The 27,959-nt window shown below is 42.4% G+C and overlaps 2 protein-coding genes and 1 long non-coding RNA gene across 5 annotated transcripts; 2 read left to right on the top strand and 1 right to left on the bottom strand.

Moving 5' to 3' along the window:
* Nucleotides 1-1,338: 1,338 nt before the first annotated feature.
* SLU7 (SLU7 homolog, splicing factor) lies at nt 1,339-12,290 on the bottom strand. 3 transcript variants are annotated; one of them, XM_053991259.1, is made up of 16 exons: nt 12,227-12,290; nt 11,658-11,834; nt 10,932-11,085; nt 10,634-10,714; nt 9,915-10,079; nt 9,704-9,769; nt 8,299-8,346; nt 7,669-7,800; nt 7,295-7,392; nt 5,823-5,890; nt 5,487-5,626; nt 4,570-4,731; nt 4,036-4,140; nt 3,780-3,854; nt 3,433-3,537; nt 1,339-2,480 (listed from the first exon to the last, which is right to left on the bottom strand). In XM_053991259.1, exons 2-16 carry the CDS (start codon nt 11,819-11,821, stop codon nt 2,301-2,303), a joined length of 1,743 nt encoding a protein of 580 aa, XP_053847234.1. In that variant the 5' UTR covers nt 11,822-11,834; nt 12,227-12,290; the 3' UTR covers nt 1,339-2,300. The 3 variants fall into 3 exon arrangements, with proteins under 3 accessions (XP_053847234.1, XP_053847233.1, XP_053847235.1); XM_053991258.1 differs by lacking the exon at nt 12,227-12,290 and adding an exon at nt 12,011-12,151; XM_053991260.1 differs by lacking the exons at nt 8,299-8,346; nt 12,227-12,290 and adding an exon at nt 12,011-12,151.
* A 101-nt stretch (nt 12,291-12,391) lies between these two features.
* Nucleotides 12,392-16,743, top strand: PTTG1 (PTTG1 regulator of sister chromatid separation, securin). The gene is made up of 6 exons (XM_053991267.1): nt 12,392-12,500; nt 13,250-13,352; nt 13,637-13,815; nt 14,630-14,708; nt 15,461-15,610; nt 16,591-16,743. Exons 2-6 carry the CDS (start codon nt 13,271-13,273, stop codon nt 16,668-16,670), a joined length of 570 nt encoding a protein of 189 aa, XP_053847242.1. The 5' UTR covers nt 12,392-12,500; nt 13,250-13,270; the 3' UTR covers nt 16,671-16,743.
* Nucleotides 16,744-23,502: 6,759 nt separating this feature from the next.
* On the top strand, nt 23,503-27,621 carry LOC128814941 (uncharacterized). Its single transcript, XR_008439518.1, has 3 exons — nt 23,503-23,591; nt 26,460-26,684; nt 26,965-27,621. It is a non-coding gene; the product is annotated as an uncharacterized LOC128814941 (long non-coding RNA).
* Nucleotides 27,622-27,959: the final 338 nt, after the last annotated feature.

Genomic DNA, 27,959 nt, shown 5'->3' with positions numbered 1-27,959 from the left:
GTCAATAAACTCACCTCAAAAAAGTATTTTACTATCTAAATCATTTATTTCACAACCCACGGAAAGGTTGTTGACAAACTAAAAGTAATTATTTATCATTTTATATTAGTAACTTTTTTCCATATTAAAACCCCTTGCTGATTTATATTGATAATCATAAACATTATTAGCATGAACCATTTGCTTTGAGGCAGGACTGATATTTTATTAGGTTCAGTGGACAGCCCAATGCATAATTACTTCTGGGCAGGTGAAGAGCAAAATGGTATTTTTAAATTCTGACCATACTCCTTTCCTGTTCTTGGAGAAGCCTGTATAGTAACAGGGGTAAGTGCAAAAAAGTTCATGATCCAAGAAATAATCTTACACAGTTCTATGCATGAAATGCTGCACCCAGAATAAACTCCCAAAGAGGAGAAATGCCATTTCATATTTGTGATGAAAAACAGACAGGTCTGTTTATTCCTGGAAGGTTCTGAGTGTATCAGCATTGCTTCACATTTCCTGCTATTTATTCTGACAAATGTTTATCCATCTGACTGGAAATGTATGCATGAGTTTTTTTTTTTTAAATCATTAGATAAGTGTTGCAGCTGTTTAAGAACAAGTCTCAGGATAACACACTGTCCTCTCAAGGTTATAATAAATAACCTGACAACCCTTTAAAGGAGCTCTCTTCCTTTACAGTCCAGGCTAAAGATGTGGCAAGGATCAACTATTGCCCCAGGTGCTTGGGATTGGTTCATTGGTGAAATCTAAGTATCCTAAATTTAGGACTGAATTTTAATCCCTGAACAATCACTTAACATAAATTCAGTAGAGACTCAAGGCATTTAAGTTTCCATGCAGTCAACCCACAGCATACAAAGTCAGTCTTGAAATTTCTTTTGTGTTATTTCCTGTGTTATTTCTGAATTACCTCCTTTATAAAGAATTAAGTCTTTCAGATTTAACTTTTTTTTAGACTAAACTGCAGCTTTGAGAAAGGTATGTAAACAGCTCAAGGAACCCTCCTGACAGCTCCTCTTCCCTCAAACTGAACTTGGCACTGACCAAGCCAACAGCAGTTGCAGGGCATGCTGGCACAACCTCAGCTGCTACAGCCCTGAGAAGAGCACCTCAGCTCAAATCAGCTAATTCAGTTTGCTTTTACTGTGTGGCAGAGGATCTGACACACAGTAAATACTTAACGTTTTGAACACCAATGAGAATGTTACATATCATATTAATACAGAACTACATTGCAGACTAGTGCAGAATTGCCAGCATTAGCTACATGTGCCAAATCAAAACATTGAGTCCTCCGTGTCTGTGAAATCACACACAGGACACACACACTATGTTTTCTGTATGTAATTATTTGTGAAAAAGAGCAGTTTTTCCTTGGAAATACAGTTTTAAGTCTCAATAGAAGTAATTCCCACGCCTTCCAACTCTAAAGTCATGCTGTGCAGTTTTTCACCCAGTTCAACTTTTAATTAGTTAAAAGGAGAAAACTCCCAGTTTAAGGACTAACATTGCCAAACTAAAGCAGATGCTGCTTCATGTTCTCACACAGGATTAGAGCCTGACACTTGGTGTCACACCATGTAACAGGATACTGTTATCAAAAGGAAACCAAAGAACCCAGATATTTGCAATTGAAATTTCTGTGGAAATACATCTGAAGAAACAATTGGAATTTAAAAACTCTACAGTCAGCTTCTCCTAACCCTTTCATTTAAAAGGCTAGACAGCACTTAAGATCTTTATGAATTAACTTACACATTTCCAAAGTACTTACTGCAAAGTGATCAAGAAACTATGTATTTTTTTACAGTCATGATACAGGCTTTATAAATAAGAAGCTCTAGTAGTAGTTGTGCCAATTTTCTGTCAACAGTTTTTGTTCTATATTGACACCTGCTGACCATTTCTTCCGACTAGTTAGTTTTACTGCATCACAACTTTATGCATTAGTTGGCCAAATATAAATATACATACTAGTTGGCCAAATAAACCTAGGATTTCAGCCAGATCTCCTTCAAGAACTTACAGAGTAGATGTATGCATTTTATCTATACATATGTTACATATATGTGTGTGTATGTATGTGCCTGCATTTGTATACGTACACACACATTTACAAAACTCCAGTAAGTACTAGACTGCTCATGTCTGCTGAAAGAAGCTTTCACAAATTTCTTCAGAGCACAGAAAGGTTTCTGCCATTTCAGACATGTGCAAGCAAATCAAGTGTCTACGAGAGTTGTAAACAAGTGTGGAAAAAGCCTTGTGTCCTGGAATGATGCCTCCTGTGACTACTGCCCAAGAAAAGAGGCCATGGGGTCATCAGGCCTCTGTCTTTTCATTCTGTAGGCCTCCATCTCCTCTTCTGTTGGCTCCCTGGCTTCATACTGGCTGTTGTATGGTCTCTTCCTCTCATCTAACTGCATGATTTCTTTGATGTGGAGAAGCCGAGCCTCTTCAGCATTTAGAGCCTGAAATGAGAGCAAAGGCAATCAAAAATTCTACAGTGAAACTTAGACAAAAAAACCCTGACAATGAAGGTTTGTCTTAGATTCTTGTATGATTGACAAGGAGCAAGCACAAGGGTGGAATAAGCAATTCACATCTGTCTGGCCCATCCACAGCACATTTCACTTAATGCTCATTTTTTAGTGTTTAACATAAAATGATGGTAAAATGCTATTTAGTAAACAAGACACCATAATCTCTTTCCAAATGCCAAAATCAAGTAAGAAACTCACAGGATTTACCTAAAATATGATCGTGATCTAGCAAGTACAAATGAATTGTTTGTTATTTTTTGTTATATGTTTGGGGTTTCAATTTTTAAATGCTGTGTGCTGCCTCATTCCTCAAACTACTATTGTTGCTACTGAAAAAGAAGTTGCATTTGTAGCCTGCTTTAATTAAGCAGTTTCAACAGGTTTCCTCTCAGAGCAGCCCGAGGCAGGCTGCTGTGGCCACGGGAGCACACTGCTGCTCAGCAGTGGATGGCTTGGGGCATGGATTCATTACATCAGCTGAGAGACTGGGCCAAGCCTGGGATACAAAGTGCTAAGTTAAGATTTAACACTGCTTTGATCTCTCCATCTTTCTTCAATACACAAATCATTGTGTTCTGCAATGTCTTTTAGAGACCTACAGGTGTAATAAGTGTCTAGACATGAAATGTTCTAAGTCATCTAAATTAAGTCTTCAAAACTAAGTATTTATTGAAGGTTTGCCTTCAATATTTATTTCCTTGAGGAATAGGAGATGGAGTTTAGAACATCTAACAGCATTTTTAATTTAATTTAGCTCAAAATTAGCATCAAACCACCCCATGGTATATCACCAAGAACTACATGTTAGGCTTCATAAAAGTGATGCTGTAAAATATGTCATGCTCCTTTTGCCACAAAGCCACTGAAGATTGTAGTGCACCTTTTTTAGTTTTTCTTGCTTCTTTTTCTCTTCACCCTCACTATCAGAATTTGAGCTCTTCTTGTGCTTCTTCTTTTTCTTCTCTTTCTGTTTCTCTTGGTGGATCTGTAAGGTGTGAAACAAGGTAGTGTGAAGATTCAACATTAATAATTCCCAAAGCACTAAATGCAAACCTCTATTAATGCTATTTGAGAGCATTGTTTACAATGTAAACAATAGTTTACAATGGAGATGTTAATGCTCTAATAATGCAGTCTAGTAATTTTCAGGCTTATAATGATTCTACAGTATTTTGTAGATAAAATGCTGAGAAGTATCTGTCTTCCTGAGAAAGGGAAGCATCCTACCTCCATCAGTGTTTTGGGTTTTGTCATGTGTTCTTCCTCCTCAGGCTGCTCCTCCATTAAACTTGCCTCTGTATTCTATACAACAGACAAGAACAAGGGTACCCTGTTACTGACCACATCTGAAAGGGGAAGGACAGAAAAAAAATCCCACAAATCACTAAAAAACCAACCTCCCTCAAAAAGCTAAAGAGTCTAAACCTTAAGAATATGAATGCTTTTTAGCTCTTTCCACATGAATAAACAAGAGAATACTTACAGCAATTTCTTTCCCAGCTTCTCCTGTACAGTAGGAGTACTTGACAAAGGAGTGACAGCACTTGTAACCCCACTTTCCTTCTTTCCAGTATGAGCCCCAAATGCACTGCAAGAGAACACACCATACAGTTACTCCTGTAAGAGGCAGGCTAAAATTTGCTCCTGAAATCCTGGTAAGTAAATTACTCAAACAGTCCAAAAGGAAGCTAAAAGAAATACTTCTGCTATTTTACATGAACCTTACAGGTACACTGTCAAAAAAAGAAAATCGCAACAGGATGTGGTCAGCTTATATTCAAAGTGGAAGGCAAATAGATTAACTTCTCCTTTAGTTTAAGATTGCCATGGCAATTCCTCAAATTCACATCACAACTATGACAATTTGAAGTTTCTCCTTAACAGAAAAGGGAGAGTGTCACATTGAGACAGAAGAAATGTATTTGGTGTATTAATTATACTGTACTGCATCCTAATACACCTCCAATGGGATGGTATTTAATTTTAAAAACTTTTAACACAGCCTAGGACTACTTACTGTATGATTGTTGATCTTCACATCCTCTTCATACTTAGAACAAGCAATGGCTTTCTCCTGTCCTTTGATGACTGTTCCATGCCTAGAATACTCCACATAATCTTCTGTTTGAGCTAACAGCAGTTCAGCTGGGGGGGCATCTAAATGTTCTTGTCCTCCATACTAAATGCAAATAGAAATGACATATAGTAGTTTTGGAAAAAAACCACCTTTTATATAGTTAAGCAAATATTTCAAAAACAGCACATTTGGTACCTTGTCAAGAAGGCACAAAAGTGTACAGAGACAGTTTAATCTTTAGAGAACAGTTAAGACAGAAATACATAATCTCCTATGGCCACTGTGCTGTCTTTTGGTGTAGTTTTGTGGGGGTTTTGGTGTGCATATGGTTTTTTGTTGTGTTTTTTGTTTGTTTTATGCTAGGAGAATGACAACAGTGATACTCCTCACTCAAAGCACTCTTCAGAGACCAAGCCAAAGACCAGCCTGAGTAGAACCAGAGCAATATTTCCTGTCCCCTCCAAACTTGAATGCTGACACAGTTAGAACCCAAATGGATTATTTAGTTCTTTTTCAGTTGTCAATAATCAAGTTGCAAAATAAGTAAGTATTTATCTAAAAGACTGTACCCAAAATTTGAGTCAATAAGGTATTCAGATTTCTTCAGTGGAGAAATTCTGACAGTTTAGGGAAGAGCTCCTAATAATATAAATACCAGAAGACCATCAAAGGTCCCTATACTAAATAAAATTCATCAACTGATGAGATAGTGTGTATAAATATAAGAATATTTTAAGTCTAAGCTGCTAAGAACAGCTGATGCCCTCTCATATAGAATTAGTAATCTTACTTGTTCCCCAAAACCTAAACTTCAAACTCAACAGAATTCCTGTTAAATAAATGCAAATGCCTATTACCTTTTCTAGGATGCTTTCTTTCTGCTGTGCCTTGAAATCTTCCTTTTTCACTTTGAAAGATTTATAAAGGAGTTCTAATTTTGTAGGGTCCGCTTGAAGATGAACTTCAGAGCCTTTGTCATAGGCCTCCCAGGCAAACACTGTGTACACAAGAGGTTCCATTCAATACTTACTCCAGAACTGGCACACACATTCAAATTACATTAATTCTGAAGCAATTTGAAAGAAGGCCTCCATCTATAAAGATTTATTAATTTCTCTTTTGCAAGAAAGCAGCTTTGTTAAGTATTTTAAGTCAATGTCCTTCAAAAAACCCCAAACCCAAAGCCCACTTACGCTGAGTCTGTGCCATTGAAATGGTATCGCCTGTGTAGCGAACGAAGTTGTCACCTGCATAACCAACTCTGCAGAAAAGAACACAATTCTTAGCATTTGTAATGTGATTGCCTCTCAAATACAAACATAAAAGTGCAACAGGCAAGTAAAAATTCTCTTGTGCACTAGGAGTTAAGAACAGAAGGAGAAGGCGCATTCAACTCGATATATGAAACAAAAACCTATGCTCCCTGCAAAGCCATGAAAGCATTAGGCAGCCACTCAAAACCCGTCATGTCTGTGTTCAAGGGACACATGGCACAGCCCTGAAGTTCTGTCTGAGATGCCAAGCACTAGAAGTTAAACTTGGACCTAGTTACACAATAAATATGCATAAACTGTCTGTGATATTCCAGCACAGTGATTCTCACTTCTGGATTTCTGACTCTTCAGTCCAGACCCAGCATATTTGGCTGAGTTAAAGAAAGCCTGGGATTCCTTTACTGCTCTCAGTAAAGTGAGAGACTTGTGCACAGCCCTTGAAGAGATGCACAGTCAGCACAGGAAACACACACTGAGGATCAAAAAATGCTACCAATCCAATTCCCCAATCTTTCATCTTCCCAAAGCCACTCTGAAAAATTTACAATCTGCAAAGCTGTGACAGAAATTTATCTGTGGCAGAATTTCAACAAAGTTCAAATTATGACTTGATAGAGAAGCAAAAGCATCTGCATCTAAAAAAACCAATTGATTGGCATTACTCTAGCTGGGGGCAAGGAGAGGTGGAAAAAGCAATATTTGCTATCATTTAGGAACTGCCATTCTATTTTAGGCAGCGAGCTCACCCAGTTACTGCTCTCTGAACACGTTTTACTCACAGCCTGTTTGCTCTGTATGTTCCCAGCACAACACAGGTCAAGTGTCCGACTTGGGGTTTAAGGGAGGCAGCCAAGTGTGCAGCCAAAAGCCAGCCTATGGCAGCTTTAATTAAGCTATCTAGACAATGCAAAACTTTCACACCTTTTCTATGCAGAATCCATTAATACAGGAGGAAATCCTATCCCTAGTTAAAATATTTTGTTAGATACCACAAACACACCATGCTAGTCTCTGGAACCAAGAAACAAGGGATAAAGTTTAAGATTTGGTTACTGAAATATTTTACATAAATATAATTATTGTTTACAGGCATCACCTCTACATACAGCAGTGTCCTAGCCCTTGTACAGATAATTACACTAAACCATGGTCCACATGTCTCTGAAGATTTAAGGATCAGTCAGTATTACAAAAATACTACTTTTACATACTAAACGAAAATGTGCTCCTAAATAAAACAGAGTTTCTTTCTAGGCCTACTAATACGTGTGTATGTAACTGACTAGAAATTCATTAGCTAAAGGACATACAGGTAAAAGAAAATATAAAACTATTAACAAAATTTTTAAGAGTTTTGTTGGATATACAAGCATGACCTCATTTTAACTTACTCATCTGGATTCTTGCCCGTGTTGGCATAAGGGTTCTCCCTCATTGCTCTTGTTTTGGGATCATAATAAGCAGAGTTTGGATCTAGATTCCTCAAGTACTAGAGAGAAAAAACAACATAAAAGATACTTAATATTTAAGATTTTGAAAGAACTGAGGTTACTCTTGCATCCTCCAGTTTAGATGTTTTAAGAAGTTCTATGTATGCAAAAGGATGACCTTGATGAAGTCATAACATGGACAGGAACAGAACTGAAAACAGACCTTAACTTCCAAACCCCTAGACCCATAAACAAAGTCATTAATAACTGAAGGTGTAATTTGTTGAAATTAACTCTCAGGAATACAGAAGGTCTGTACAGAACTCTTTACTCACTTTGGCAATGTCTTCCCGAATACGTAAATTTCGGACTGTGATGCGTCTTTTCGAGTCAAAGTTCTGCCCAGGCATATCAATGTCATCTGCGTACTTGTCTTCATCTTCATCCTCACTGTTATGATCTCTTTCCTGAGGAGAAATGGAAAATTTCTAACTAAAAGAGCTCCTTCACTCTGGAGACAGGTACAACAATCTGATTTCAGTGGTTTCCTTAAAATTCTGCAATCCTGTAGTTACAAGGTGGCACAATTTACCTGGGCTTAAATGTGCTCTCAGGCTAATCTAACATTCAACACTTCAGAAGCACTCTTGTTAAAGAATTTTCACTTCCTTCTATGGGAATAGTTACCAAAACATAACTATGGTGATATTAAGAAAACAGTTATTTTGGTCAAAATATACCATGTGTTAAAATCTAGTTATGTGCTTGCATCTCTACGGTTTGACAACACGAAGGAATTAAAACAAAAAGCCTCTTTATGAAATCCAGCAATCTCTACCCAAAACAAGAGGTGGGAAGTGGCATGGACACAACATTCAAACCCTTGTGCCACCCTTGTTTTACTGTTCCATTAACTACAGGTTCTTTCTTTGCCCATGGTGTGATGCAGTGGGTGATCATCTTACTGTCTGTGAATTTGATTCCTCTTCTCCCCACTGGTGTCTTGGGGAGTTCTGCAGCAAACAAAGAGCACATCAGCAGAGAAGACAAGACAGTGGAGAAAAGCAAGATGGCAGGGATATAAAGGGCAATCAAAGCAGAGCTTCATGCTGGATACAAAATACAATTTACCATTGGCCCCAAATGCAGAAACACTACTATGTAACATTCTAGGAGAATGCTCTTAGCTGTCTCTGTGACAGACACGTGCTGGAGAACTGTTCACTGTATCCCCAACAAAATTTCCAACTCTTTGCAAGAACAGCAAATTCTAAAACTGTCGCTGTTATTTAGAGCTTGTTATGCCTTTGAACACTGAGGACTTAGACTATAACATTTCATATAATGTAAATATAACCAAGTTGCAACTCTGAAAGCTTAAAAAAGAACGAAGGAGATATGTATTCAAGAATTTAGTCAGGATTTACAGGAATACAAAGCATGAAAGGCAGAATTCAAGTTTGACAAACACAGCCAGATTTTATTTTTTTAACCTGCTTAGTCTTTAACTGAAAAATACTTGCAGCAGTAAAGATGGGAACAGCTGTGAGCCCTGGAACACAGACCAGCAACTGGCCAGCACTAACTATGCAAATCAGTCTCAGTCCTCTCCCTCAGAGACAGTTCTTAAATTTCAAACACACTTTTCTTCTTACAGTTCCATTTTATATGCAGTAAGTACACAGAAGCCAACAGTGTTTGCTTCATAGAACAGGCATGAAAAGAGGAAGAATCTCTTCTATTGGAGAGGCCTGTAAAAAGCACTGTAGTCTGGGCTGGGTGGCAGCTCGAGCTCACTGTGCCATCTAGTGACAACCCAGGAGGGGACAGCCTCTGCAAGGAGGCTTTTAAAAACCTACTTCTGACCAGTAGCAGTCTCATTTTAGAAATCACTGAGCAGTGATTTTATCTTAAACCAATTTGCTTCTTCTTAAGGAAACACCTTCCTATTCCAATTTATATTAAACATTACTAAATCAATGCACAGTCATCACTTCAGTACTAGTCAGACCATACCAATCTTTAAATAGGAGAACAGCATTTTGGTATATGAAAAAAATAATTACTACATGGAAAACAAGCTCTTCTGACCCAAAATTCCATGTCAATAATTGCAGCAACAATAATAATCACACAGAATTTCTGTGTAATTGTAATTGGAACACAAAGCAATTCTCATTTGAAAAAGATGCTTCAAGTTCTTGAGTGTGACACAGAACATGCTGGTGTGCTAGGAAAACCTTTAGATTACTGAAGGGCATAAAACCCAATAGCATACCCTGTATAGACAACAAAAGAGTCAGAAAGCAGAAATAATCTGTTTTATATTTATTCAGCCTAACGAAAAATATATTACCTAAGTTGACTTACCACTTGCTCCAGCTTTCCTGATGCCAACTCCTCCTGAAGCTTCTGGGCTTTCAGTGTACGTTTGGCCTGTGCAGCACAAAAATGCATTTATTTAAATATTTCTTCCTAGCACCACTCTAATATCAGCAGAGCACATTACAAGTGTCCCTCCTCCCAGCCCAGCCACACCAAACACTAACTCTCTCCCCAGTAAATCATAGCCCCTACGTACCAAATCAACCTTGGAGTACTCCTCTACAATTTTCATGTGCTCCTCTGGGTTATAACCATTCCACCGGTCTCGCTTCCCGTCGTAATCAAACATCAGCTGAGGCTGCACGTGTTCATCTGGGGCAATATTCATGCCTGTGTATTTTGCTCCAACTTTCCTGGGTCTCTGCAAGAAAAAAAATGATGATTAGATCAGTCCATTAGGTTACTCACTCACATATCCCTTTAAAAATACTATCAATCAAGCTCCTCTAAAGCAAGCTAAATTCAGCACTGTAAGGCTGTGGATTGTAAATTAATGCAATTAGTTCTGCACTTTAATGTAGCACAACTGACTTCAAACTCCATAAATTCTTGTTTATATTTTCTACAATTAAGGAAGCAATTGAAACAGTTTCTGGGGGCGGTTTCTACTTGAGATGAAGCAGAAAACAGACACAACAGCACCTGAGTTAATGCAATTAACAAGAAAATAACATTTTCACCTATTATTTCAGATCTTATTACAAACAGAATTGATGGATAACACGCTGAATTCTATCACTTTCCCCCTTCATTAATAATTTCTTTAGAAATTCCTAGGCCATCTCTCGCTACTCGTAACGTTTTTCGAAACAGCTTTTCCAAACCCAGTATTTCACCTACAGCCAGCTGTTTTACACAAAGATTAAATTCCCGTGGCCTTCAAAGCCATTAAGACAGGGCCCAGAGTGGCTTTACCTCCATGCAGTCCTTCTTCTTGTGCGTCAGGGCCCCGCAGTTCTCGCAGGCTCCTTTGCGGTACCGCGTGGCCACGGCGTGCTGGGGGCAAACACAGCGTCAGCCCTGACGGCTCACAGGGCTTCCCAAAAAAACTTCCTCTGTGCAACACCACTCAGGAGTGCCTGCCCTCCCCAAAGCCCAAACAGGCGTTCTGCCTGCTGAATAGAAATCCCTGCCCCCCTCAAAAGCACATAACCAGAAATCTCCTCGTGTAATCAGCCCAAATCCTTATTCGTGAGAAAAGCACTTTGCATACCTCCTGAACTCCTCGTTTGTACCAATCTCCAGAGGAGTTGTACTGTTTCTGCTTCTCTGGCTGAGGTCTCTGATGCTTTAGTGTGGGTCTCTTAGAAGGATCTATGTACCATGGCACTGAGGAGATGTACTGAGGAATATGAGGGTTGATATCTCTGCAAAAGATGTTGTGCAATGAACACATGGCATGGGAAAAAACCCAGAACAACTCGGTCTAACAAACAACCTTCACGTGAAAGTTCAAGTGATAACGAATAATGGAAGCACTACAAAATAAATTCTCAGTTTGATAAACACAGACTTTGTGGCTTTGTTGCCACCAAATTCACCTAAACTCCTGACTTCAAACCAAATGGCTTATCCTGTGTAACGTTACTGAGCAAAAAAAATAGCAACGTTGCTCAGAAGCAACAAGCCCTGCAAAAACAAGGGAGAGGCAAGAGATGAGGTACAGTGTAAAAGACCCCTGTGCTCACTTTTAAAATACCACGTGTTATTAGCTTCATGGATGGGACTTTTCAGCAGAACTGTCAGCAGCTGACAGAAAATAAACACTGAATAAACCTACATTTTTCTAGAAAATATCTGATGACTGGAATATTAAAATACAAAGTTCAACTATTTACTTCTACAGTAACACACACTGAATTCATGTGTTACCCTCAAAACTGTTCTGTAACCACAACAGGAAAAGACATTTTTCCTCAGCAGCTTTAGTAAAACATACTTTCCTTCTTCATCCACTTCAGCAGGTGCATTCCCCAGTTTTCTCTGTTCTTCTAATTCTTTCTTTTTCCTCCAATCTTCCCTTGTCATTTTCTTTGGTTCCTCCAGGCTCACATCAGTTGCCCCTCCTGCAGGAGGGGCGTTCGCTACCGCACCTGAGGCCATTTTGGCTTTTTTCCTTAGCAGAAAAAAAAAAAAAATAGAAGACAAAAGAAAAGCCTTATTCATCGATACCCTCTGACATCACAGCTCTTCAACGTGATTTTGTGTCACTCAGTGAAATGAGCGAACCCCGTGTTATGCATTCCTGACACACCTGACAAATAATCCCCACTGCCGAAAACACGAAATTACCTTACTGTTAACGCAGGAGCTGGGCCTGCGCGTACCCCGGAAGGGACGCGAGAGAACGACCGCGGGGAAGCAGCGCCGGGCGCGGGACGCCAGCACTTACTCGGAGCCTCCGAGCCGCCCTCTCACACCCCGAGTCCCGAGTGAGTCCCGGTCCCGAGTGAGTCCCAGTCCCGAGTCCCGGTCCCGGTCCCGGCCCGCTCCCCCAGCCCTGTTTACCTGCCAGGCCGCAGCGCCGCCCCACAATGCCCCGCGGCCCCCTCACTTCCGGGGCGGAGCCACCTCCCCGTGCCCGCCCCGCCCCGCCCCGGGGCTCGCGTGCGGCCGCGCGCGAGCGGCGTGCTCAGCCAATCGGCTGCCGCGCGTGGGTCGAAGCGGCCAATGGGCGGCTCGCGGCCGGTTTAAAGGACGGCGCCGTTGGGCCTGAGGGTGCTGTGGGGTGGCTGAGCGCGCCTCGGGTGTTCCAGCCTCTCCTGTGCTGCCGCTTTCTGAGGTGAGCTGAGGCTTCGGGGGTACGGCCGGTCTGGGACTGTGAATCTTGCTTTGTGCTTCAGGCTGTACAAAGGGAAAGAGTTCCGTCCAGAGAAAGGCAGTAAAGCTGGTGAAGGGTTTGGAGCGCAGGTGTGATGAGGAGTTGCTGGGGGTGTGCTCAGCCTGGAGAAAAGGAGGCTTAGGAGAGGCTCTATCGCTCGCTACGATCACCTGAAAGCCGGTTGTAGCCAGGTGGAGATCGGTGATTTCTCTCGGGCAACCAGCAACAGGGCAAAAAGAAATGGCATCAAACTGTGCTGGGGGGATTTAAGCTGGCCATTAGGAAGAATTCCTGAAAGAAAGGGTGGTTAGACATTAGAAAGGGCTGCTCGGGGAGATGGTGGAGTCACTGTCCCTGGAGGCCTTTAAGGAAAGGCTGCATGTGGCACTCATTTGCATGGGGGTGTTTAGGTTGGTCTCGGTTATTTAGAGATGTTTATCAGCCTCACTAACTGTGACTCTGAGTTTTCCTGCAGACCTCTTTATTGAGGAGTTGCTTGTTCACCTGTGTAATGGCAGCGATGAGCACTAATAGTGCCTTCAAACCTGAGGGTCTTTAGCTGAGCTGCTGTATAAAGGTGGGAAGTAGGAGTTTGTTCCCTTTGTCTAGAGACCAGTATGTGATAGCTCTGTTATTTTTAATGGGGCTTGCTTAAAAAATGTGTTGTGATGAGACAAATGACAAAAAGTGCTTTTGTTTTTCCTCTGCAGGGTAGTCACATCAGTCTGAAGATGGCAACTCTGATCTTTGTTGATCAGGAGAATAGTGAACTTCATGCTCCCAAGAGTCAGCTGAAGCTCCCTCCAGGATCTTGTGCGTATTTGCTGCCCTGAGCCAGTAAGGGATCAAGTGAAGGGCATAAATCAGTGTATTAGTCACTGCCTTTAATGGTAATAGTTTTCTATTCATAAATCCACTTACCCAACCAATTCTTCCAAGCTCATCAGTTGGTATAAAACTGAAGATAACTCTGTACTTTTGTCATAAGTGTGGCTTATGAGTTATAGATGGTGAACAGTGATTTCCATGACAGCTACTTTGCCAAGCTTTATGGTTGCTGATGTTTGCTTTTTCTCTTCCCCCCCGCCCCATTCCAGCAAAAGTCTTAGCTGAAAGAACACAAGTTAACACTCCACTTCCTAAAAAAGCAATCAGTACTTCTCCAGTCACATCTCGCTCTATCAGAAAGGCACTTGGAAATGTGAATAAAACTGAAGTAGTCACAAGCAAGGTGGATAAGCTGAAACAGAAAAATCAGCCTTGCACTGTGAACAAAGTGAGTACAATGCACTTATGCTGGGGAGGAGGGGAAATCCATAATTTACTTGCTGTTGAGGCTTAACTCTAACATAATTAAGCACCATGCAGATGTTCCTTTAGTCCCTCTTTGATGGGATAGGGGGTGAGAATTGGAAGGGTGAATGTGAGAAAAACAATAGGCTGAAATTAAGTCAATTTAATAATTAAAAATCTAAAAGAAAACCAAAACCCATTCCTTGCCACCAGTTGACTAATGCCTTGCCAGTCCCAGAGCAGTGGTAGCCCTGCTTTCCCACCAGTTTTCCTTGCTGAGATGCCATGCAGTATGGGATATCCCTCTGGGCAGCTGGGGTCAGCTGTCCTGGCTGTGCACCCCCAGCCTCCTCACTGGTGCCGTTGTGAGAAGCAGAGAAGGCCTGGACTGTGCAAACACTGCTTGGCAATAGCTGAAAGAGCAGTTTTCATCATGAATCCAAAACATGGGTTCATAAGAATTGCTAGGAAGAAAAATAACTCTCTCCAGCTTAAAAGCAGGGCACCTATGTAGATGGTTCTAGAGAAAATAGTCTGAGTTAATGTCTTAACATCTTAAGAGTTACCTGTTCTAGGGCAGTCATCTCGTACCGCCACATATAGTGCTGCATGCACTACATAAACAGCTGAAACATTTGCCCATCTTATTTGTGTTGAAGGCATTAGAATTTAGGCCTGACTGAGAAAAGTATGACAGGTGTGCTTGTCTGTAGACCTGAACAGCATAAGAAAGCCACTACGAATATTCTGTAGTAGCTCAAATAATGTTACTTCCTCTTTTTATGACTAACAAAAAGACTGGATTAGAAAGCTGCCATACAGTGGCTGAAGAAGATTGGCCAGAAATAGAAAATATGTTTCCTTTGGATCCTCAAGGTAAGAACTATTGATGTAATTATTAAAATTAACAATAAGGCTTTCATGAGTGTGGCAGTGTTGTAAGAATTTTTTCAAGCTACTGTGGCACACAAGCCAGCATTGCATTTCTCCTGAGTCCTTTCTGAAGCATAAGGGTGCTTGCTGCTTCTGAAGTATTTTAACAGGAATGAGCTGGTATTTCTAACAGTAATGGCAGTGCCTCAGATGTGTTATTCTGAGTCTCTTATTGTGGTGACAGAAAACAAGTTCCAAATAACCATGTATTAGCTTAGTTCATTAAATAGTGACTATTAGATAATAACTAATAGGCTATTCAAAGGAATGCAGAAAAGTTTGCCAAGATTTGTAACTGAACAGATTCCTACTGCTCTAGGATATAATAGTTGAAGATGAAACTTCTAAAGCTGTTCTTAGGTCAGCCCATTTTGGATTTCTCACTCCTTCAAAGTGTGTCCTTAAAGCTTTCCTCTTCATGTGGATGTGTGTGAAAACCACTGTGCCAAAGGTGAAACATACATGCTTTGCTTGCTGAAGTTACTAACTGCTTTATATTAGCAGTTCTATTAGGCAGCCTAGTGTTTTCATCAGGGTTGGTGTATGGATTTCATGGACAACTGAAAGGTGTGACTGCAAGTAAATACCCCATAAGAAGAGACTCTTGTATTGTTTTAGGTTGGCTCCTATTTAATTTAGTCTAGAAGAGTTTGTGGTTCCCAGGTACTGCACACTTAACAGTCTTTCTTAAACAGACTTTGAGAGTTTTGATCTTCCTGAAGAACACAAACTAAGCAATATCAACCTGTGTGGTGTTCCCCTCATGGTATTTGAAAGGACATATGACAGATGTGTGAACATGGCTTCTTCACCAGTGAAGATTGAAGAGATTTCATGGGAATCCAGTAAGTGGAAGCTTTGCATGATTTTCAGTACACACAGTGCTCATCAGTGGTTAGGGCAAAAAGCCAGTTGGGCACAGCAGTGAATTGCTGTTGCTGTCTGAATTACCAGGGCAGTGCACCAGTATCAAACAGCTTCTGCTGTGTAGCCAAGCTCAATGTACCTGGCCAATGCTGCCAGTTGAGGCAATGGTCTCAGAGTGGTGTTGCTAACTTAGGGCTTAACCCAGCTGCAACCAAGCACCACACAGCTTGCTTGCTCCCCTGCTGTGGGATGGGGAAGAAATCAGAAAGAGAAAATGTGAAAAAACTCATGCTTTGAAATAGAAGTACTTTTGATAACTAAAGCAAAAGCCTTGCATTTAAGAAGAGCAAGACAAGGAATTAATTCAGTTCCCATCAGCAAGCAGGTGTTCAGCATCCTCACAACAGCAGGGCTCCATCACATGCAGTGGTGATGAAGCTTGGGAAGACAAGTGCCATAACTCCAAATGTCTCTCCTTTCTTCTCCCCCCAGCTTTGTCTGCTGAGCATGGCACCTTATGGTCTGGGATATCCCCTGGGCCTGTTTGGGTCAGCTGTTATGGCTGTGCTCCCTTCCAGATGCTTGAGCACTCCCAGCCTCCTCCTCACTGGTGGGGTGAGGAGCAGAAAAGGCCTTGACTCTTCTGCTGAGTGTGCAGTGAGCAGTGCTCACACAACTAAACCATCCCTGAGTTATCAACACTGCTTCCAGTACAAATGCAAAACACAGCCCATACCAGCCACTGTGAAGAAAATTAACTCTACCTAGTGAAAAGCAATATTTTGAGCAGTCTCTTGTGGTGCTTTGCAAGCTGATCAGTTAGGTGGCATTGGCTTATACAATTAAATAATATTTCCCTTGCTTATTCAAGAGGTTTATGCTGAGCTGCTGGGAGCTAGCTTATGTTTACATGCATTCTGGGTTTGAGAAACTGATTTGATTTATTTCTGACTTTCAGACTTGCTACAATCAACTGCTGACTTCCTTGCTACCCTGGATGAGATCATTGACATGCCACCTCCAAATTATGATGTTTAATGTGTGTGCTGAAGCTTCTTTTGAGGTCCAATTTCATATACTTCTATATTTCAATAAAGGCTAGTTTAACCTATGTGCTATTGTACTTTTTTTTCAGTAAGCCCAGATGTAGGTAGCAAAATAGAGATTTAAGGAGGAGGTTATCTTGACAAGCAGCTTAAGCAGAGCCTGGATAAGCTCCTAAGCAAGGCTATGATGCACTGTTGTCACCCATATCTAGGAGTTGGTACTTGCTGGTTGGAGTGTGTGTGACAGGTTGAAATCCTTCTGACCTCACTGCCTAACTTCGTCCATTAAACATGCAAGGGTTTGAACCAATTTGTTTATTTAGTGTAAAGCAGGCACTAGAGCTGGTATTCTTCTGGCATTTTCCCTTTGAACTCTTCACTGTGGCTAAGGTGGTGTATGTTGGGTTCTTAGGCAGCTGTAGACTACTTATTACAGAAAAGTGCCTGTAACTGAGGCACTGAATGTGGTTACACAGTGCCATCACATGGCCTCTTGGTAGGCAGCCACACAGGTGAAAACACACTGCTATGTGAGGCCCCAGAGCAGTGGTGTGAGACGCAGTATGGGTATAACATAAATTTAGGTAGTAGCTTTTTGTACATACAAACAAGACACCTCACTGGGAGAGAGACACTAGTACTTCATATGTGTTATGGAGGCTTATCAGGGTGAAATGAGATTTTTTTTTTTGTTAATTTGAAATGTTCAGTATGATCAAGAACCTAGATTTCTTTGTGCAATCAAGTGAGCCTTTTGTGACATGTCCACATGTGTGTATATCTGCATATTAAAACATGCTTGTAGAACTTTGTAGTAAACTGAGCAAGCATAATGTTTACAAAGGTGATAATTAAATAATTTCAGATTCACAGGCCTCTTGGTACTGATAGACTTTTATCTTGGAGCTAAAATACTTGTTATTTGTGGGGCTGGTGGAATGGGTGTGCAGAAAGATAAGGGTGAGTGAGGCTTGGGAGTATTGGTGGTCTGTCTGCACAGGGCTGAGTGCTGCTGTGGTGTAGAAAATAATATGGTAGTGGCAGGATTAAATTGTTTGCTACACTGAGCCTCATCTCAGGCTTTTTGCTCTTATTAGGATTTCTAGCTAATGCAGGTCAAGCTTTTGCTTTTACAAAACTTTATTTTATAAACATTCATTAGAAAGTTCCACTTGTTTCAGCTGGCTTTTATTTTCCTCATTTACTTTTCCACTCTGACTGAGATTAAAGGGAAATGCACATTCCTGAGACTTTCTGGGACAAAGCTGTGGTGAGACTCTATCTGTGGGTGGAGTTTCCTGCTCTTGGTGACTCCAAGAGTTCCCAGTCAGAAGGTACTGTCTTTGGAAAATGTAAACTCATGGCCTCAGAGCTGCAAGCCTGCTGGGTGTCAGCCCATGAAGTGCTGGCACAGGAGCACTGGGAATTTTCTATTGCTTCAGGTAGGTGTTAGCACTGACTTCTACTGGTGGCTAAAAAAAAAAATCAACTTCCTTAACTGCTTTAATGTTGCTGTAACACACACAGCTCTTTATACTTAGCAAGTTCTATTTTCTCTTGGGATATTGTGAGGAATACTGACTTGAGCAACTTGAGTTCAAAATGCTGTTTGAGCACTTTCCTCCACAACAGTGATCTTACTAAAAACTGCTTCCAATGCTTGGGTTTACTTCCTTGATCAGTTTATGCTTCCTGCAAAGATCTGAGATATTGGGGATTGTAATTGCATGGCTGTAATGAAAATGAGTGCTTGTGTAGTGGCAGCCTTTAATAGACCTCATGGGTTGTAATAAAATACACAGAATAGGAACTTTTTCAGTGGGTTATCTGCAAAGGAACTCTTCTGTCTGTGAGAGTCACTTTAAGCCCTTACCTGAACTTCTGTAAGGAGAATTTGGAGATGCACATGAAAACAATCTCTTAGCAGGCAGAGTGAAGTTATTTCAGTGCAGATAATCATCCCGTGTGCAGAGTTCTGGCAGTGGGTGGCACCATGGTAACAGCCTTGTTAGAGCTTCTCCTCCTGCAGCCTGAAATCGCTGCTGTGGTGCTGCATGCCTTTGGTACCTTGCACACGGTGTAGGTGGCTGTGATGGCTTCATCGCCTCATTAATGGGAAATGGAGGATACGAGTGGGCACCAAGGAATTCAGAGTGCCTTTACCCCATGACTCCAGGGAGCAGTCTGTCAACCAAGCACTTTTTATCTTCCGTTGTTTAAAAAGAACAGAAATGAGAAGCCTGGAGGCAATTGGTCTCTCTAGGGTTAGCAAAGCCATGAATCTCATAACTTCCACACAAAAGCCATGGCTTCTTCCATACAAAACTTCACAGCTCTTAAAAGGGATAATGTGCCCCGGAACACACTATTTCTGGTTTATTGCTGCACAAAGTCTCTGCAGGGTGAGTCTAGCTAAGCAGTACTGCTGCCCCTTTCCTGGAGCCTTTTCCCCCTTTTAGGAGGCAGCGCCCTGTACCGAGCCCTGGGACCCGCAGGTGGCGGGAGGGATGCGGGGGGAGGATGATGAGGCCGTGGCGGGCGGGGTTGTGTGGCCGCAGCAGCCGTGACTGCGAGCGGAGCCGCGAGAGGGAGCCCCGGCTGCGGGGAGAGCCCCGCGGTGCCCGCCGGGGCCGGGACTCGGGAGAGCCCCGCGGTGCCCGCCGGGGACACGGGGGAGCCCCGCGGTGCCCGCCGGGGCCGGGACTCGGGAGAGCCCCGCGGTGCCCGCCGGGGCCGGGACTCGGGAGAGCCCCGCGGTGCCCGCCGGGGCGCAGCCGCGGCGCCGGGCGGGGTTGGTGGCCGCGGGCGCTGCAGCATCAGGCCGCCTCTTTCTGGGGCCACAGCAATCCGTGTGTGACACGGATCCCAGCGAGACACAGAGCCCTCCTTGATGCGGAGTGCACAGCCTTGTCTTCCCGCGAGGCAAAGCCTGAGCCTTTCTTCAAAACGCAACCTTTCCCTGTGAGCGCTGGCTGCCCAGCCACGGAGGGGGGTCTTTCCGCGTTTATTACTTTTCACTGCTGCTCAGATTTCTTCTGACATCTAAGCAAGATGCTGTATTAGTCTTCTGTAAATAGCCGTCTGCTGGATGTGAGTGGGTTTTAGGAAAATCTCTTGAAATACTCTGCCCGGAGTGTTTTCCCCAGCTGCAGTGTGCATGTGCACCTGGGGAAGGTGGGGAGGAGATGAGCCGTCCCTCGGTGCAGCGGATCGGGCTGAGCTGGGGGCGTGCAGTGCAAATCTTCCCCTTTCTTCTCCGGTACACTCTGGGCTGTCCGCAGAGACACGGCCCAAACGTGTGCCTGGCCCTGCAGCAAGGGATGTTCCCGGCACTGTTACAGGGAAATCCCAGCGGCAGGGCAAACACGCAGTTCTGCCAGCCTGTGGGGTGAGTGGATACCATGGCCTGTCTCCCTTCCGGAGCAGCAGCGCTGAGCCCCTGTGCTGGGCAAGGACGCAGAGCTGGCTCCGTGCGCGGCTGAGCCATCCTGTTTGTCAGGGACAGGCTGTGCACAGGGCAGGCTGCAGCAGGCACAGGCACCCTCTGTGCTGGAATGTCCCCATCTGGGAACATCTGATTCCGAAATAGGGGTGTTTTCTTTGGCTCTTGTTCAGTGCAGGTTCTTCAACGTCTCTGTGACTCAGTTTGGAATGAGAACAAAAAACAGACAAAACCAAGCGTGAATCAGCTATTATTTGGCTTCAGTTTTCTGCAAGCCAGGTGACCAAAATCATTCCAGCTTCAAGAATCAATAAATTGACATCATGTTTAACTAACCTATCATCTTGTTCTCAATCAAATACAAGGTGCTGCTGATTTATTAGTTCAGAGGATTTTGCACTTCATTCAGCATGACAGCAACCTCCTTTTAAAAATACAATTAACCACAATTGGGTTTCTGTACCTTATGGAAAGTCCAGGCAGCAGAATTAAGCTCTGATAGATTCTGCTTATTTTCAGGGAATGTATCAAGTTCTGTTCACCTAAACATATCCAGTAGCAAACAGCTCTTTTCTCTGAACTTCTTCTCAGCTTGAAAGTTTTGTACTGTTTTCTTCCTGAGGCTGTTTAGGTGTTGTATAGTCCTTGTCCATCATATTCCTTCTTAAATAATACACAACCTTTGAGAGCTGTTTTTAGCAGCTGTGTGCTCCTTTGCTGGGAGTAGAGCCTATTATGTTTCTTCTCCTGGATTTTGTGAAGGAGCTTATACGTTTTTTTAAGGTATTTAAAATTGTCAGTTAAAGACTCCCCTTACTATGAAACCAAGACTTCTAATTCCAAAGCTGACTTAAAAAACCTTTGCTATGTAAAGTAGTTTACAAAACTTCATTTTGTAAATGCAACGCCTCCTAGTTCCAGGAGTGTGCTGACCTCTCAAAGCATGTGTGAGAGAAAAAAGCCAAAATGAAAATGAGAATGGGAGCATTCCTGTGGAAAAATTTATTCCAACAGCACAGCACTTTTCTAAGAATGTTTATTGCACTGGAAGATATTAAAAACTTGCAAGTTGCAACTAGGTTCTGGATTTTGCTTTTTACCTTCTACCCAGTCTTGTTCCAGCCTTTTTTTTTTTTTTTTTGTTCAGATAACAAGTTCTCAACAGCTTCTTTAAAGGATTAAAAACCTTCTTCTGAAGTGCTTTCTTCTGTGCATAGCTTCCCATGCTTTAGTCTGAGTTTCTTTTGAAACTAGGAAGGATCTGGAAATGCTTTGCATTGAGATCTAGTTGCTTTGAGGAAGCTCATGTTATTCTTCAGTTGTGTCTTGGTTCCCCCACATGGTGTGTGTGACCATGCTGTGATTCTTAAGTCTTTTGCTACAGTGATTTGATGCTTTACAGGAGATTATTATCTTCTGTAGGCAAGGGTCTTCTCTAGTGCTGGAACCCAGCCAATTCTGTCTGTCCTTTTCAAGATTTTTTTTTTTTTTCAATTAGAATTAACATCCTAGTTTTCTGATTAATACAGAGAGCAAAACATCATTTGTCCTTCTAATATCTTCAACAACAGGTTTGAAACAGAGGACAACACATAGGTACCAGGTGCATCACCTGTGGAACAGCTAATTCTTTACATATTCTACACAGTTTAGGCATCTGCAAAAGTTGGTGGGGATTTGTTATCCATGTAGGGTTTCAGTGCTTGTGTGACTGTCCAGGCTTAAGGCCCAAATGTTGTTCTTGGCACTGCATCCAGGAGTGCAACATTTTTATGCGATGGGGAATGCTGTCCAGTATATAGAGTTCCATTTTTAACTCTGCCTGTGTGACTTCTCTACCTAGGGTCTATTTTTAGATGCAATTTTTGTGCCTGGAGGTACACCTAAAAAAGGACTGGGGCCTCTTTTGTACCTATCCCCAAAATGCAGATCCTCAGAACTCCTGCCATAGTATGCTGCCGAGCTGGGGTGGCAGTGGTGGCTTATGGCTCTTCTGTTTGCTGCAGATGAATTCTCTGATGAACATCTGTTTCTAGGCAAGTAGCTAGAGTCCTCTCTACACCTAAGCTAAGATGTTCCTTGGCCTCCTTATCCTGTGGAGGCTCATGGGACCGTTTCCAGAGCAATTTTGTCTCATGTGAAACGTGGGCAGAGTGGGATGGCAGCTGAGGAGGAAGTGTTGGTGTTTCTATTTCCAACAGAAAGTACCTAAATGAGTGTGTGAGAGGCCAGGATTCAGATTTCTGATGCTCGAGGGGACTTGCAGTCCCACTCTCAGCTGAGCTGTTCTGGAGGACTCCTTTCAGCTGCTCCTGAGCAGAGCTGCACAGGAGGCCTTGGTGTGCCTGGGCAGGGATGGGAGGGGATGGGCTGGCAGCTTGGTGGTTAGGGCTGCAAGGAGGAGGAAGACTGGTTAGCAGACAGTCCTGTGGATGGATAAAATCTTCCCTCCTTTGGGCTGTGGCTGGAGAAGAGGAGTCTCTTTTCCTCTCTGTTCCTGCCCTGCTGATGTGCTCTGCTCTCAGCTCACTCTGGTTCTGGGTGCCTGGCTCCCTGTCTGTGCCTGGCTGTCTGTGGTGGAAGGGGTTGCTGTGTGCTGTCCCTCTTGCTCAGGGCTGACTCACTTCCTGCCTTAGTAACTCATTTGAAACCTTCCTGTTTTCTAACTTCTGACTGCAAAGTGAAGCCGTTTATGAAGCTTGTGAGAGAAATTGTACTGGGCTGCCTGGTGCTACTTTGCATCGCTTTCTTTTCGCTTGAGCTGGCTGACAGGGGAATATTTTTACCTGTTGAAATGCTGCATTCATCTCAGGGAGCATTGTTTGTCTCAAGGGCAGGGTGCAGGCAACCTGAGGACTTGTCCCAGGGAGGGAAGCATGAGAGGAGATGGGGGCCAGGATGCAGGTGTGGGAGCAGATCTGTGGGTGCGCTGTGGTTTGTGTGGGGTCTGACTGTGTTGCACAGACTCTCAGAGTCTTGTTTTCACAGCTGTTAAAGCCAGTCACAGGAAAATAATGAAGAGAATGACAAACCTGAGTAGAGCAACTCTGGCAGGTTTTAAGAGACTGGGACAAGCAATGCTGCAGGGGCTGTGGGCTGTTCTGGCAACACCCCAGCCCTCTGTGCAACTGTGGAGCAAAAATCTTCTTTTGGGATAAGAAATATGTGCATGTACATGCACTCACGTACACAAACAGGCTCTAGGGGGAAGGTTAATGCCTCTGTATGAATCTCTGCAGGCATTTCCTACTGGGAACGTTTCCCAGTTTAGAAAAACATTTCATGGAGGGTGCTGCAGCTCTCCTGTCTTGGCATGTTCCTCCCTCTTTTGTGAGCCCTGTCCATGAGCAGAGCTCTGGCTTCTGGAGGCTGCACAGGTCATCAGAAGCACACAGAAGAGCAATTTCTACCATCCCCTCTCCTCTCTGCTACCCAGGCATGTCTGACAGATCTTCAATGCTTGCATAAGAGGTAGGAGCACGGTGTCCTAATTTATGTGCCTGTCACAGTGGGCGGTGAAATGGCTAATCAAATCCTACCTGGCTTGTGATATGACCATAGCCTTTGTAAATGTGCCAAGTGCTCTGTGAAAGGTGCATGATTTATAAAGCATTTCCTCAGTTTTGCTGTCAGCTCAAGCTCTTTTCAATGTATTGGGTATTAAAGCAATGAGACAGGAATCAGAGGGAGAGCTCATAAAATTTGTAAGTCAATTCAGCTTAAAGAAACCAGACAAGTAGATGCACAAAAGTAAAGAATAATATATGTATGTGTATAAGGCTCTGTATAGCAAAAGAACTAACCTCTCATGGGAAACAAAGTGGAAGTTTGCTTTTAAGAGTATTGAAGAAAAAAATCCAGTTTCTTTAAAAGTAATGAGGATTTTGCTGTAGTTTTCAATGGGACTAAGCTCCAGCTCCTGTTGGAATTCATAACTCATACCTCACTGCCTGTCACAAAGAAATACTTTAACCAGGGATGAAAGATTTATGAAATCATGCATGAAATGACTGTATGTCTACTCTGCTTTCTGAAGGCTGTATTTTTGTGGAAGATATTTTATATACAGGACATGATTTATCTGTGATGCCTGCATGTTTTATTCTTCTGTAAAGATTTTAACTACCTTGGGAGAGATCCTCCCTTCTCAGAGGGCCTTCTCCCTCGGTGAAAAAGGAAGGCTGCTTCTTCTGTTGATAAGGAGTACAGTGAACAGGAGTAAAGAGAGCAGAGAAGCTGGAACTATCATGTGCTCTGGCACCTGGGCTGTGATTTAGTGCCCTTAAAATGCACTGCATCACCACGTGTGTGCTTCTGAGAGTACTGCACTCAGGGCTTTCTTGTTTGACTTAACACAATATTGCCTCAAGAGATTCCAGCCACTCAATTAGGCTAAGATCCAGACTTCCTGTCAAAAAAGAAATTAAATTCAAAACTTTCCAGATGAGATGCTAAGATGATAATATATGTCCTGACTGATGTCAGCTGTCAGGAGCAGCGCACAACATGCTGCCAGTCTCTTCCACTCTGTACGAACTTTCTTTTCTTTGCCCCTCTGTTGGTCCCTGCATTTGTTTCACAAGCAAAATGAAGAGCCTGTTGTGTCATCCTTGTCCTCTAAAGGCCTCTGTAAATGTTTTGGCTTTACTGTTCACTTTCCTGCTTTTGCTTGGAAGATGTGCCAAGGGCTGAGGAAAGTGCTGCTCTCACCAAGGGACTTGAGTTCTGATCAGCTGCTCTCTGCTTGAGGTTATCCAGCTGTGACACATGCACACAATGACACCTGCCTTCTGGGACACAGGAAACCTGAATTATCTTTACTTAAAGAACCAGCAAGGATGTACTTAAAGAACTCAGCAGGGAATATATTAATTTAGTTCAGTGTCTTTTACAAAGAAGTTTTTAAATCAGAGACTGGAGTGAGGAGGCATTTTGAAAGTTGTACAGGTGGGCACTGCAAACACAGCCGAATCCCAGCCTGAGATTTCACTGTTCTCTCTTCCTGTGCAATGACTCATTCAAATTCATTTAAGCATCCCTATTGATAAGTCGTACTAGAGCCTTGGCTTCTCTGTGCACAGATGTGACCCAGGGCAGCATCTGAGAGCTCAGGTATTTTTTTAGCCCATCAGATCTCTCATGCTTCTGAAAAGCAAAATCCCAATTTCGCATACTTTTGGGATCTGTTGTTATATATTTTGATGTGGATATTAAAATGGTGAGTAGTTTTGTGTCTGAAACCTCTGCTCTAGTGAATTGTAATCTGTGTATTAGCCTAGTTGAAGATCTGTAAACTAGATCTTGGGATGAAACGAAAGATGGTGCATATTTCTGCCCTGAGTATGGACAGCCTGAACTTCTGTACTCACTCAGAGGAATGTGGTTAATTAACAGTAAATATCTTTCAAATTTTCTTTTCCTCCAAGGTAGCTGATACATGTGCATGCTTTTGTGGTAACCCTTGGGGCGAGTGCAGCAGAAAACATCATGGAGAGTGTTTGATTCAGGTTTTCTGTGCTGGGAGTGTGCTCTCTCTGCTTGCAGACATGCAATACGTGGGAAAATGCTCCTAGTTGCTTCCAGACTCATAGATGGAGTGCATTTCTTTGTCTTCAGAAGTTCTGTGTGAAGGAGAACCTCCTGGAATGTATCCTAGATAAGTCCCCTGGCCTGACTGGGATGAAGACAACCAGTGGAGAGGGTGTGATTTCCTGTGGATGAATCCTCAGCAAATACCCATCTGAACTGGAAAATGTTGGAGGTGGTGGAGGTTTACTCTTTCAGGACTAAATCCACAGGGTTAAATGCTGTCAACCTGTTCTGAGTCTGTGAATGGGGTTTGGAAAAATCTGTCCAATGCCTGGTAAATAGGAGTCTACATGGAACAAAACAAGTCTTGTCACTTGCCAGCTTTGCCAGAAAAGCCCATGGGAGGAGTGGGCATCGGAGTTTTAAGCAGACTTTTTCTCTCAGAAACAATCTGCTTCATGTCAATGGTGAACAACGTTGGAATGGAGTAAGCAATCCGTGCTGCTGCTTCTGCTGTGTTTGTGGATAAATAAAAGTGTTAATTAGCCAGACGTCTAATTCCCCTCCTTTTTAATAAGCTGACCATCTTGGTGCAGATATGCAGAAGTAGATTTGTTTATGCTGATATCAGACATCGGCCACATTTTTTTGGATGCACAGATGTTAGGCTGCAAGTGTAATGTCTTCTCCTTTATGGTCTCACTTTTTATTTAGACTTTAAAACTGTATTCAAATGAGATTTTGACCGAAACTGAATCACTATGTACTTGAAAGCTAAAGAGCTTATCAGGCATCTGATAATGTTTTCAGGATTTCCCCAGATGAGACCACTTAGTGTACAGACAGGAAGCTGAAGTATCGAGCGCCTGACCAGAGCTTCCTCCTGCGCAAGAGTGGGGGTTTCTCTGACTTGAGTCTTCAACTCTGCATGCATGGTCTGAGCCTTGAGATCTAAAGGATAAACAGCACCCAAACCTGCCAGCTGAGCCCTCCGAGCAAGGTGAATGGAGCGCTTCAGTGTACCCCTCTTTCAAGGTCAGCAAAACAGTTCTCACCTCTCCTGTGCTGTGTTACCTTCCTGACTCCTTATCAGCCAGGGAATCAGAAAGGGACTTTCCAGAGCTATAAACATGTGAGCTGAAGAGATGGAATGAACCCATATGCAAATGAGTTTTGATTCCCTTCCCTTTATAAAGTTAAAATGTTTTTGAGAGAGAATCAGATCCTGCAGAGTGTGGGAGTCCGAGGAGGTTACCTTGGGCTGGCAGAGTCTCTGTCCCTGCTGTCTGTCTGTCTGTCTGCCTTTCCATTGTAGACAACCAAGTGGAGTGATACAGAATAGAAAGCGAGAAATGCAAACCTGTGCTGATTGAAGAGGAGGAAGGAAAATGGAAGAGAAAAAGCTGAAGAGTGGGAAAAAGATAAAATAAAATGAATTTTGGGGATTCCACTGTGAGTAAGAGCCGAAAAAAAATGTAAGCTGATTTATTACATGTTTGTCTTCTGCCTGTGCCAGTACGCTTTGTATACGTGAAAGGTAATTTGCACATTAAAGATTGAATCAAAATGTCAACTTCTTCCTCAATTCCTCCAGTTCTGAACCAGGATAGTTCTGTCAGCTTTGATGGGTTTACATTCTGTAAATGCAACATAATGAATATCAAGTCTTTGAAATAATTTTGAGTTATATTTATGCTAAAGCGATGAGAAATTTCAAATGACTTTTAAATACTGTTGTGTCAGGGAATCTGCACATTTTCTAGTGCTTCTCTTCACCATGCAGGAATTTTTTCTCTTGTCCTTCTTATGCTGTTGTGACTTTATTCCAAATCTAATGGAATTCAGAAATAAGGGGTGGTGGTATTATTATGTGCATTAGTATTTTCCTTGAATTATGATTTATATATATTCATTTTTTTCTTTTACATCTGTGTCTTAACCCACTTAAATAACAACAATTTAAACAGGGAGAGGATGTGAGTTAATAGATGTATTTTTTTTCTTTTCATCAAATGCTACTGATTTAGAAATGACAATGCTTGATTGTAACAGAAGAGTTTGACTGGCTGTCTCCTGTTTTCTCCTCCATGATAAATTCTTTACTTTTTTGAAATGGTTTATTTTTATTTCTTGTATGTGCTTCTAGCTTATCTAAGCATCCAAATTTGCTTTGCAGCATGGAAAAAAAGGGATGGAGAAATCTTGGCTCTTCTGTGGTGGAATTTCCAACAAATTCCCTGTTGGGTTGGTGCAGGGAAGGGTTTCTAGAGTTTGCAGGATAAGGCAGCTCCCCTCCCTTCACTAGCATGA

Source organism: Vidua macroura, chromosome 15 (assembly GCF_024509145.1).
Source record: "Vidua macroura isolate BioBank_ID:100142 chromosome 15, ASM2450914v1, whole genome shotgun sequence".
NCBI classification, from domain to species: domain Eukaryota; kingdom Metazoa; phylum Chordata; class Aves; order Passeriformes; family Viduidae; genus Vidua; species Vidua macroura.
Note: the sequence above shows the minus strand (reverse complement) of the source record. Positions and strands in the feature narration are given on the sequence as shown.